This window comes from Hypanus sabinus, chromosome 18, assembly GCF_030144855.1.
Source record: "Hypanus sabinus isolate sHypSab1 chromosome 18, sHypSab1.hap1, whole genome shotgun sequence".
In the NCBI taxonomy this organism is placed as follows: domain Eukaryota; kingdom Metazoa; phylum Chordata; class Chondrichthyes; order Myliobatiformes; family Dasyatidae; genus Hypanus; species Hypanus sabinus.
Window position 1 is genome coordinate 52,996,489 of NC_082723.1, and position 12,998 is coordinate 53,009,486.

At 42.6% G+C, this 12,998-nt stretch overlaps 2 protein-coding genes across 8 annotated transcripts in view; one reads left to right on the forward strand and one right to left on the reverse strand.

The window, feature by feature from the left end:
- The window catches only part of pnpla7b (patatin-like phospholipase domain containing 7b), a 329,041-nt gene extending 319,780 nt beyond the window's left edge, over nucleotides 1-9,261 (reverse strand). The window contains exon 1 of one of the 2 annotated variants that reach the window (XM_059994311.1): nucleotides 9,158-9,261. In XM_059994311.1, coding sequence (XP_059850294.1) covers nucleotides 9,158-9,200 — 43 coding nt within the window. In that variant the 5' untranslated portion in view covers nucleotides 9,201-9,261. Of the gene's footprint in view, nucleotides 1-1,329; nucleotides 1,380-9,157 lie in introns of those variants that run through there. The other variant, XM_059994312.1, reaches the window with a different exon arrangement.
- Nucleotides 9,262-9,357: 96 nt separating this feature from the next.
- mrpl41 (mitochondrial ribosomal protein L41) lies at nucleotides 9,358-12,895 on the forward strand. Of its 6 annotated transcripts, none has more exons than XM_059994316.1 (2): nucleotides 9,358-9,446; nucleotides 12,411-12,895. In XM_059994316.1, the coding sequence occupies exon 2, from the start codon at nucleotides 12,423-12,425 to the stop codon at nucleotides 12,828-12,830; it is 408 nt and encodes a 135-aa protein (XP_059850299.1). In that variant the 5' UTR covers nucleotides 9,358-9,446; nucleotides 12,411-12,422; the 3' UTR covers nucleotides 12,831-12,895. The 6 variants fall into 6 exon arrangements, with proteins under 6 accessions (XP_059850299.1, XP_059850298.1, XP_059850300.1 ...); XM_059994315.1 differs by having other exon boundaries at nucleotides 9,362-9,428; XM_059994317.1 differs by having other exon boundaries at nucleotides 9,408-9,505.
- Nucleotides 12,896-12,998: the final 103 nt, after the last annotated feature.

Here is a 12,998-nt window from a genome sequence, read left to right on the forward strand (position 1 = left end):
TCATGTTGTAACCAATCAGCGCTATGCAGGATCTGAATATGTCTTTTCAGTTACCACTGTTTTCCAATATACAATACTGCGCAAAAGTTTTAGGCACCCTAGTTATACTTATGTGCCCAAGACTTTAGCACAGTACTGTATTTGAAAATGCAAATGGGTTTTAGATCAGTAGCAGATATGGACAAAGAAATGGCAAAGAGAGTGAGGTCCTGCACTTCGGGAGAACAAACGTAAAGTGACTGTATACTGTTCATGACAAGTGTGGATTTGGAATTGATTTATTACTGTCACATGAACCGAGGTACAGTGAAATATCTGTCTTATACACTGTTCATAAAGATCCAATCATTACACAGTGAATTGAGATAGTACAAGGTAAAATAATAACCAACTGCAAAATAGAGTGAAACAGCTACAGGGAAAGTACAGTGCAGGTGAACATTAAGTGCAAGATTAAAATGAGGTAGATTGTGAGGTTAAGAGTCCACCTTACCTAATCAGGGAACCATTCATTAGTCTTATAACAGCAGGACAAATGCTAACCTTGTGCCTGGTGTACATGCTTTCAGGGTTTTAGATCTTCTGCCCATTTGGAGAGGGAAAGACAGAATGTCTGGAGTGATTAAGTTGCCTGCTTTACTGAGGCGTTGAAAGGTGCAGACAGAATCTGTGGGGGTGATGGGAGGAGGGTGGGAAGACATCCGTTTCCATGATGTGCTCAGTTGTGTCCACATCTCTCTGCAGTTTCTTGTGGTCCTGGGTTGCCTTTATGCATCCTGATAGGATGCTTTCTTGGGTGCATTGATAAAAATTGGTAAAGGTTGACAGGGACATGCCAAATTTCTTTGGCCTGCTGAGAAAGAAGAGGCATTAGTGAGCTTTCTTGGCATAGCATCCATGTGACCAGGACAGGCTATTGGTGATGTTCACTCCTAAGAACTAGCCCTTGACCTGAACACTGCTAATGTAGACAGAAGTATGTGCACTGCCCTCACTGCGGTCCAAGTCTGCAGCTCCCTGAAAGTAGCCACACTGGTTGATAGGTTTGAGGGGCACATGACATGCTTGCCCTTATTAGTCAAGAACTTACATCTAGACTCTAGTTAGGCCATATCTAGAGTATTGCATTAAGTTCTGGTCACCCCGTTATAGGGAGGATGTTGTGGCTTTGAAGAGGGTTTTTACCAGGATACGGAATGAATTAGACTGCAAGGAGAGGTAAGACAAACTTGGGTTCATTGATCTGGAGTAATGGAGGCTGAGGGAAGATCTAAGAGAGATGTATAAGATTATAAAAGGCATAAGTAGAATAGACAGATAACACCTTACTATAGTCCATAAAGGCAATATCCACTGTCCTGTCTTCATCAACACGCTTGGTCATCTCTTCAAAAAAACACAAATCAATTTTGAGAGATACAATCTCCTCTGAACATAGCCATGTTATCAGTAATTAGACCTTCCCTTTCCAAATGAAAATAAATCCTGTCCTTCAGAATCCCTTCTGGTAACTTTCTCACCACTGATACAGGCCTGTCCTTGCAACCTTTCTTGCACAGAGGTACAACATCACAATCCTACAGTCTTTTGATATCTCATCAAAGCCGGTACGCTCCACTGGGGGTGGTGTGGTGCAGCATCCAGGCTGGAGATGGTGCTGTCCCGTTACCCCCCACCTCCCCCCCCCCCAGGTCAGCAGAAGACAACCTGTATTGTGGTCAAATGCAGATTTCTGCAGCATTCATGGACTTAGGGCTTCAAGCCACAGTGTCACCTGCTTACCACCACAAGGTGAGAGGCGTCAGAGCCAGTGCGCTCCAGTGGGGGCAGTGTGGCACGATATCCAGGCAGGGGTGGGTGCTGCCCCCCGTGTCCGCTCAGCAAAAGACAACCTATATTGTAGTCCACTTTAAAGAGCAAACACAAGGAAATCTGCAGATGCTGGAAATTCAAACAACAACACACACAAAATGCTGGTGGAACACAGCAGGCCAGGCAGCATCTATAGGGAGAAGTGCTGTCGACGTTTCAGGCCGAGACCCTTCATCAGGACTAACCGAAAGGAAAGATAGTAAGAGATTTGAAAGTAGTGGGGGGAGGGGGAAATGCGAAATGAAGCTTGAAAACGGATCCTGGAATCAGTTGGCGGCAGAGACACGTTCCAAGGAAGGATATATGGCTGTAATAACGGGTCTGGGTCAAAATATGATTGAAAAGTTGAAGGGCCAAAGGAATTATAGATGGGGAGCAGCAAGAGAGGGTTTCACTGTACTATCTTTCCTTTCGGTTAGTCCTGACGAAGGGTCTTGGCCCAAAACGTCGACAGCACTTCTGCCTATAGATGCTGCCTGGCCTGCTGTGTTCCACCAGCATTTTGTGTGTGTTGTTGTTTGAATTTCCAGCATCTGCAGATTTCCTCATGTTTGCTCTTTAAATTCACTACTGCGAAGCCTCTGCCAGTGATGCCTACACTGAAGAAGTTTAAATCCTCTCTTTGACGGGAGTTCAGTGAAACCCTCTCTCGCTGCTCCCCATCTATAATTCCTTCAGCCCTTCAACTTTTCGATCATATTTTGACCCAGACCCGCTATTACAGCCATATATCCTTCCTTGGAACGTGTCTCCGACGCCAACTGACTCCAGTTGGCTTCAGGATCCGTTTTCGAGCTTCATTTCGCATTTCCCCCTCCCCCCACTACTTTCAAATCTCTTACTGTCTATCCTTTCGGTTAGTCCTGACGAAGAGTCTCAGCCCGAAATGTCGATAGCACTTCTCCCTATAGATGCTGCCTGGCCTGCTGCGTTCCACCAGCATTTTGTGTGTGTTGTAGTCCACTACAGATTTTTGCAGCATTCATGGAATCAGGATCTGGACTGTATTTTTTTGCATAGCTCTATTTTACTGAATCTTACATGTGCTTGCTATCTTGTATGTGCTATGTGTGACTGTGAGTGCTGTGCTTTGTGCCTTGTTCAACAGTAACCATGTCATTTGGCTGCATTTATGGGTATATATGTGTGGTTGAATGACGATTAAACTTGAATTAAATTGTATCTATGGTTAACAATGAAAATAAATCTCTACCAAAACCCCAGTAATTTATTCCCTTTCTTCTCATAATGAACATATTACCACAGCAATGTACTAATTGTTTTACATTTGACTTAATTCTATTAGAACTTCCGAAAGCTAAAACAACGAGTTTCACTTAATTGTTTTCACAATTTCTCTTACTTAATGGTTGAAGGAATTGAGATTAAGAGAATTAAATAATAGATTCCAATCTGTGCTGAATCTTCTTTAAGATTAGCCAATTTTCTAAAGAATATTTTAATTATACAGAGGGCATGGAGCGACCACTTCCCACTGAACATCAATGGCTCCTCAGTAGAGATCGTTAAGAGCACCAAATTTCTTGGTGTTCACCTGGCAGAGAATCTCACCTGGTCCCTCAACACCAGCTCCATAGCAAAGAAAGCCCAGCAAGTCTCTACCTCCTGCAAAGGGTGAGGAAAGTCCATCTCCCACCACCCATCTTCATCACATTCTACAGGGGTTGTATTGAGAGCATCCTGAGCAGCTGCATCACTGCCTGGTTTGGAAATTGCACCATCTCAGATCGCAAGACCCTGCAGCGGATAGTGAGGTCCGCTGAGAAGATCATCGGGGTCGCTCTTCCTGCCATTACAGACATTTACACCACACACTGCATCCGCAAAGCAAACAGCATTATGAAGGACACCACACACCCCTCATACAAACTCTTCTTCCTCCTGCCCTTTGGAAAAAGGCACCAAAGCATTCGGGCTCTCATGACCAGACTATGTTACACTTTCTTCCCCCAAGCTATCAGACTCCTCAATACCCGGAGCCTGGACTGACACCTTACTGCCCTATTGTCTTGTTTATTCTTTATTGTAATGCCTGCACTGTTTGGTGCACTTTATGCAGTCCTGGGTAGGTCTGTAGTCTAGTGTAGTTTTTTGTTCTGTCAACACACACAAAATGCTGGTGGAACATAGCAGGCCAGGCAGCATCTATAAGGAGAAGCACTGTCCACGTTTCGGGACGAGACCCTTCGTCAGGACTAACTGAAAGGAAAGATAGTAAGAAATTTGAAAGTAGGAGGGGGGGGGAATGCGAAATGATAGGAAAAGACTGGCGGGGGTGGGGTGAAGCTGAGAGCCAGAAAGGTGATTGGCAAAAGGGATACAGAGCTGAAGAAGGGAAAGGATCATGAGATGGGAGGCCTAGGGAGAAAGAAAGGGGGAGGGGAGCACCAGAGGGAGATGCAGAACAGGCAGAGTGATGGGCAGAAAGAGAGAAAAAAAAAGGAGGGGGGAAAATCTAAATATATCCGGGTTGGGGTAAGAAGGGGAGGAGGGGCATTAACGGAAGTTAGAGAAGTCAATGTTCATGCCATCAGGTTGGAGGCTACCCAGCTTCCGTTAATGAACATTGACTTCTCTAACTTCCGTTAATGCCCCTCCTCCCCTTCTTACCCCATCCCTGATATGTTTAGCTTCCCCCTTCCCGGACTGAACTACGTAAAAAACAACACAGAAAACAAAATGATGAAATCTGCAGATGCTGGAAATTCAAGCCACCTCTCTTTTTAACTCTGGCCCTGTACTTCACACCACTACCACCCCACAAATTCAGGCAATATCCTGGGAAACATTTTCTGCACTCTTACTAGTTTAATAATTTCCTTCCTAAAGCACAGCAACCAAAACTGCCCACAAAACTCCAAGTGTGGTTTCACTAATGCATTAAGTTTCTTTCCTCAGGATGTCATAGTCACTGCCTTGATATCATTTGACTCAGCTTTAGTCATAGGACAGCTTATGGCAGGTTACTGAACAAACATAAAAATATTAACAAACAACTCAGACACTGGGATGCAGCCAACTGCAATCCATACCTTATAAGATGATAAGTTGACCTTGAATCTCTCTCCGTTGATGCTGGCAAACTACTGATTATTTCCAAACTTTTCTGTTTTTAAATATCAAATTTCCAGCATCCACAGCAATTTTCCTTTTACACATGCCAGAATGTCAGAGAACACCACTAATTGTAGGTTCTCTCTGCTTGCAGACCATCTTGATTTAGAAGTGCACCACCCATTCTTCATGAACGCCAACTCCAAATTTCTGGACATCCTCCCCAACCTCACTATGGAAAGCCTTCATGGGTAGGACCACAGAAAGCACTTTTCAACTACTTCTCAAGGGCATTTAGAGAAGGTCAATAAATGACAGTGCAAATCCCAGGAATGAATTACGACTGAATCATGCGGGTACTAGTCCCTGCCAAGTTTAAGTCCCAGTAGAATTGTTTTATTCTTCCCTTGTTACATTCAAGTAATCCATAATTAAACCCATGAGACCTACGCCATCACTAGCAACATTCAACCCCATGCCAGTCCACATGTAGTTCAGATTGGAATTATTATCAGAAGTTCTACATTTGAACTTTTGCCCTGGGTCAAACTCTCCCAACAGAACCAAGTTCTGTGACAGTAGTTCACTCACGACCTGTAACATTTTGATCTTCACCTCTCCACTTCAAGCTGTTCTCCAGACACAACCCTGTCTTTAACCCTGACACACAGCCTTATGGATCCCAGTCCCAGCCACAGAGAACTTACCCATCGCTCTACTATCCAATAGGAATTTGTTCCTTTTTACTCCTCCTCCCTCACCACTTACTTACAGAGCGGCTGTATCAGACTGCCCACATTCAAAAACAAGGCTCATTCTTGTCTGACTCTCAATTGCATCCTGATATTCCTAGCTACTGTCTAAGTGGTGCAACTGTCTTCAGATCAAGTTGTGCACGTAACACTACACTTCCCTGCACCTCATATCACTTTCTAGGCTATGATATGATCCCAGCAACGACAATGAACATTAAACCACCATTTTCCAGACTGTCATTAATCTCATGGCTCTTCAACCTGTTCTTTTTCCACTATTCTCCTTCACGATTATAATCCTAATCAACACTTTAATCGGTGCGGAGTAATGGAGTCTACCACGCATTCGTGTTCTGCCATATGGAATTGACACAGAATCTCCTCCACACCAAATACCCCAGGGGATCACAGTAGCACCAGATAGTTCAGTCAGCCCAAAAAATACGTTCTTAAAAGTGATATTACAGGCTACAATCAATCGCAGTTCAGAAGTATATTCAGTAGTTTTGTAAGCCCTCTGCAAAATGTCACCATTGGTCACTGGAGCCATCTTTCCAGAAAAGCTCCGTATGCAGGACATAAAGTGGAGGACTAGTGGGCTACCGTACAGAACTCATTTGTTTCTGTCCCAGTTTGATGGGCAGCTGTGCAGACCAATCTCTGAGCAGAAAATTTTTACTCAGCCTAAAAACTGCACAGCACTTTAAATGACTTTTCCTGACTAATACGTATACTTAGAGTCAAAATTTTAAAAATCCCATTTTGATTTTATAAATTGAAGGTATAATGAAATACAGTACAAAGAAAATCTTTCGCATTTCATAAACTTTTTCTAACTGCATCCAATTCCAGCTGAACGCCAACAAAGGATATGTGCGAGGGAGCATTTCAGTTGCTGCGCGGCCACGCACCTGAAAGCGAACACTGGTAGATGGTAATTAGTAGTTCAATATTCACTAGACTATTCATAACATAAAACTCAAAACAAATTATAACATGTGACACATAACATATCATTACTCCAATGACAATCCCTACTCCAAAATGATATACAATATAGAGTAAAATTCCAACAATCTGCTATTCCATTGATCTGATACCTGGCTCACCAGAGTCCCACTTCTCATGATCCCTTTAAACTCACTGCATTTGTTTCCTATGTTACCTTTAAATTCACCGTGTGCAATGGCAGTTTTTATTACTGTGTAACATAAAAAGGTGAATTAAAAGTTTGTTGATATAGTAATAGGAGTAAAGTTCAGTTAATAAGAGTAATGTAATATTGTCCAGAAGATGTGCCAATCCAGTACCAAAATCTCAAAGCTGCTGAACTAGCTGAGCTTTACCATGAAATAGTATGGTCAAGTCATAAAGCACTATGGCACAGAAACACAGCCTTCAACCCATCTAGTCCATGCCAACTGTTGCACATCCTCATCCCATCTTCCTAAGCACATGGACCGTAGCCTTCCATACCACTCCCATCCATGTACTTATCCAAACTTCTCTTAAAGGTTGCAATCAAACCCCCATCCATCACTTCCGTTCGCAGTTCATCCCACACTCGCATCACCCTCTGAGTGAAGAGGTTCCCCTTAGATATTACACCTTTCACCCTTAACGTGTGACCTCTTTACTTGTCTCACCCAACCTCAGTGAAGACCCTGCTTACATTTACCATATTTATACCCCTGATAATTTTGTACATCTTCATCAAATCTCCTCTCATGCTCCTAAGCTCCAGGGAATAGAGTCCTAACCTATTCAACTTTTCCTTATAACTCAGATCCTCAAGACCTGGCAGCAGCCTTGTAAATTTTCCTTGTACTCTTTCAATCTTATTGATAACTTTCTGCAGTTAGGTGAGCAGAGCTGTACATAATACTCCAAATTTGGCCTCATCAACATCTTATATGACTTCAACTTAACATCCCAACTCCTGTACTTAACATTCTGATTTTTGAAGGTCAATGTGCCAAAACTTCTCCTTACATCACTATTTATCTGTGGTGTCACTTTCACGGAATTATTGATCAGTATTTCCAAATCCCTCTGCCCTGTGCCCTATTGTTTACTCTCTAAGTCCTGCCCTGACTAGTCCTACCAAAGGACAATATTCTGAATTAAACTCCAATTTTCAGCCCATTTTTCCAATGGGTCTAAATCCCACTGCAAACTTTGATAGCCTTGCTCACTGTCCACTATTACATCCCCAGCCTAGGTGTCATCTAAGTGCTGATCCAGTTTACCACATAAATCATCCAAATCATTAATATATATGGCAAAACAACCAAAGAACCAGCACCAGTCCCTGCTGCACACCATTAGTCACAGGCCTCCAGTCAGAGAGGCAACCGTCTACTGGTACTCTGGCTTCTCCAGCTAAGCCAATATTGAATTCAATTTACTACTTCATCTCACAATTGCTACACAAGATTACAGAAAATATCTTCATATGTTATGAAATTTCTATTAATCATACTAAACAAACTGCTAAAAACTGGTCTCAAAAATTTCACATATACTGATCAACTACAAGCATTACAAAACAAGGCAACCCCATAAACAGAACTAATACAATAAACCCGATCAACTCATCAATTATTGACTACACAAATGCCATTTAACCTACTTAACCAAAAATATACCTGCTATGTGGCATTTTCTTTTTCAAATGGCAGGAAATACAGGAACTCAGTAACAGAACATGAAGTTCTGTACTTTGAACTTTGGATAGAAACATTCCTACAACCTTATCAGTTTACGTGTTCCAAGACGTTCTATTGAAAAAGCACTTTCTTCTACCATCTGAGATGTAAGCAAATGCAGCAGATGTCAAACTGTGGCACGTACCCGTGCGCCAAAGTAGCTATGATTTCAACTGTATGCTGCCTAATCAGACAGTAAATCTGCCTTTTTTGATTAAGAGACTCTTAACCCGCTAATCCAAAGCAGCTCCAAACTTTTGGATGTCAATTGTGAGTTTTTGCTCCAGGGTACCTATTTGCATTTACAGCGATAACCTTACATTCAGGCATTACTTATCCTGAACCGTTTGCTCAACACAGCTCCTTTACATTTAGATACAAGTGCACATTAATAAGTGAGGGCGTTGACACTCAAGAAAATAGACAAGAACAAAAATTAATGATTACACGGTCCCCGAGCTTGTTTTACTATTTGACAAGTTCACAGCTGATCTGAATGTAAGAGCTCCACATTTCCAACAGCGCACCGCAACCTTCCATTCCCATGTTTATCATCAATTAGACGATATACTTTGGGCTCCTAGGTCCCATCCCCTTCCCTTCTCCCCAGCCCGCTCCGGCGCCCCACCTGCCCCTTCTCCCCGGCCGTTCCGGCGCCCCACGCCCCTCCTCCCTGACTGGACCTTCACCCAAAGTTTGTCCTCAAGCTCCATCTGCTCTATAAACAGAACCGGGACGGCCCATCACCTGGGTCGAACATCATGTCCGGGTCGGGCGGTACGACGTCCATGGCCGCTGCCCCTCCCGCCGGGCTGAACCCGTTGCCAGTCCCGCTGACCCAACACTGCCCGTTGTTGTGCCGTGCAGTCAGTCGCCTCCCTGATAGGCCCGTTCCCGGGACAGCGGCAGCAAGAGCTACTCTGATTGGACGCTCCCGAGAAAACCAATGAGGGGGCGCTTTGTTTGCCGGGGCGGGTCGCAGTCGGAAGGAGCCTGGAGGAAATCTGTTCGGCTGCCGGTGAGGGTACGGGGCGAGGTAATGGTTGAAGGTCGAAGGGTGGAGGAGCGGTGCGGGTAATAGTCCAAAAGGCTGAGGTGCGGAGCAGGTGAAAAGGACCTGGATGAGAGGGCCGCAGCGGTGGGACTCTCGAAGTGAGAAATGACCAGGCTCCGGCCTTTGAGACAGGTTGTTGGACGGGCTCCTGTGCAGTGTGTGGCGGTTCGAGGCAAGGAGACCCTTAAGTTGCTGGAGGTGTATGAGACTCTTGGTGCTGGAAGAACTCAGCGATCGCTGTGCTAGGCAGCATGCTTCGTGAAGAATGGACGGGAACAGATCTGGATGAAGGGCCCTCGACCAGAAACGTCAACTGTCCCTTTCTAGATGCTGCCTGGCCCGCTGAGTTCCTCTCGCAATGTCATTATGCCCGTAAAATTACTGCGGTTTTGAATTCGTAGATGAATCAGAACCTGGCCATTTGATCAGTAGTGAAGGGAAATTACAGAAAGTGTTGGAAATCGTGAAGCTTTGATGTTTTATTGGTTGTGAGGTCAGTTGAGTTTGAAGCCGGAAACTTAGCAGGATGTTAGCTTGCACTCTAATGGTCAGCTCCTTATTAAACGTGTGGCCCAAGTATGTCCTGGCAATCCAGGGAACACTTTAAACATAGGATAAACTTAGAAGATTCTATCACCTGGATGACAGCCATTCCCGATGAAAATTTGCTGGCCTCTTTTTTTTTCTAGGCCCTCTCGTCTTAGCCAGCTAAACGTTCCTCGTAACCCTCCTGACCATCCGCATTACTTCCTATGCATGGTCAGGGTTTTGACCTGTAATATGGGCAAATTTTTACTCCCCACCGCATCTCTACAACTGTTGTTCGACCCTCTCTGAGTTCTACCATCAGGTTATGTGTTACTGCAGTTATTTCTCGGCTGGCTGGATCCCTGGTGATTTTCTTTATATCTTATGTATACTTGCCCTTGTAGCAGAGGTTATGTTTGTCCATCAGGTTGTGACACTAACCACTTCAGTCTCCTCGGGAATGGCTGTCATCCAGGTGATACAATTATAAAATCTAAGGCATCTGTGAAGGATAGTTGTCTGTTGGTGTCAATGTCAATAATTTTAGAAAGCTTCCCTGCCTAATAAACTTTCTGCACAAGATTTGTAACCCTTCAGGTCATAGTTTTTAGCTGAATGCTCTTTAAATGTGATGTGTTTCTGCCTGTCCTTGCTTTTAGTGAATGAATCCTGAGCTCCTGCCACCCTGTGGTTGAAAATCTTTTTTTCCCCATATCCCTTCCTTTTAATTATCATTAGAGTGGGAGTAGGCCATCTGGCCCTTCCAGCCTTTCCTGCTATTAATTAAAATTGTGTTGATCTCCCTCAGTATCATTTTCCTGAGCTCTTCCCATAGCCTTTGATTCTTTTAACCTATAGAAATCTTTTGACCTCTTTTACAATGAACTCAGTGACTGAGCCACAGCTGTCTTCCAGGTTCCAAATTTTCATTGCCCACTGACTGAGGAAATGTTTCTTTATCATTCCAAAAGAGCCTACCTCTGATTGTGAGACTGTAATACTTCTCTGCTTCCCAGCCAAGGGAAGCATCCTCCCCACATTCCCCATCAAGCTCGTAAGAATTGTCTAAGGTTCAATATAATCACCTCTCAGTCTACTAGAATACAGAAAACACAGGCTAAATCTACTCAATCTCTCCTAATGCAGTAAACATGCATTCAGGAACTAATCTTCAATCTTTGTTGCACCCTCTCTGTGGCAAGTAAATCTTTTTTTAAAATTAAGGAGTGCATTAGAGTTTTTTATTGTCCATTTTTCTATATTACTCCCAATTCTATGTCTCTAACCTTGTTGTTCTTGGGATCTAATCAAGTCATCAGAAAAATTAAATACACTACATCCCGTTCCACCTTATCTATTTTACTAGTCACATCATCAAAATATTTTCATTAGTTGAAGGTGGTTTCCTTTTCATAAATCAAATTATTTTAGCTCAGTGCTATTCTTCATTTCTAGAAGTTCTGTTACGTTTCATTGGAGATTCTCGAATTTTCCCTTGAATTGTTGTTAGCTGAAACTGAACATTCCTGGACTGTTGACTTGTGATTTGTCTGTGTTTTTCGCACTTTTTTTTCATTTGCAAGATATGTTTTTTTGCATGTTGGGGGGTTGGTGGTTTTATTTGTTTCATGGCTTTAAGACAAATCTCAGGGTTCTATACTGTATACATACTTAGGTAATAAATGTACTTGGAATCTTTAACTAATAGGTATTGTTTTCTTTTTCTTTCCTCCTCATAAATATTTTTGGAATCTTGGTCAAGAGATTGCTTCAGATTTTTTATCTGACTTCTAAAGTTCATAACACTTCCATTATTTCCTCCTGCTATAATTTTCCAGTCCTAGTAACAACTTTTTAACACAATCTCCTTTGTAACCACATATTTTGCATAACAATACAACCATTTATAACTTGCCCCCAATTATGATTCCCCTTCATGAACTGTTGTGGTTCCTATGTGATTTGCTGGGAGTTGCACATTTTTGATGCAGTGACAGTGCAAAGCTGTGGTAAATCTCCAAGTTGGGATGAGATCTTGTATGAAAACAGTAGGTGGCGATGTTTCCATGTTAAATCCACGACGAAAGGCAATCCTTGTGAAGTCGAGATTTTATATTTAAGAAACTTAAAAATGATGGTTGGTTTTCTTGCATGAGTTATCAAAAAATATTTCTGTAGTTGCCCAAAGTTGTACTAAATTCCTCAGAAAAACAACCAAAGTTTCAGTTCTGTGATCATTGCAAACTATTTTGAAATGTAATCCATCTTACTTGGTGAGCAACATGCACAATTCCTTTGGGAAACTTGAAAATGTTCTCTTTGAACTGACAATAAAATATGCTACTCTTGGGAAATGTTTGTGAAAGATTATATCTTTAAATATACAACATGCCTAACAACTTTATTCATCTACGTTAGGTATAATTAACCATGGGTTTACTATCAAATCTGGCTCGAGGTTTGATGCGTGGAGCTGATCGGACTGCAGAAATAACAAGCAAACGTGGACCCCGAAGTTTCTACAGATCCCGGGGAACGAAGCCAACAGGATTTTTAACATCCAGCAGAAAGTTTGTAAAGATACGACAAATGGTACCAGAGTTGGTGGTTCCTAATTTGGAAGGTTTCAATCTAAAACCATACGTGTCTTACAAAGCACCAAGGGGAACAGAGCAACCCTTGACAGCCAAAAAGCTCTTCATGCAAACTGCTGCTGTACAAATAGAGAAAGATTTTCAGGAGGGTACCTTTGACCCGAACAACCTAGAAAAATACGGCTTTGAACCATCCCAAGAGGGCAAGCTGTTCCAGCTGTTTCCAAAAAATTATGTGCGGTAATAAGAACTGGATTTTTTGAGATTATTCATGGACTGAATGAAGAAATAAATGAGAAGTGGCTACCATCAATGGTGTTACATTTATGCCATAAGTGGATGAATATATATAGTTGTTGCACTGAGATGTCAACTACCTTTTGGTACCAATAAATTACACGGGGTAAAAACT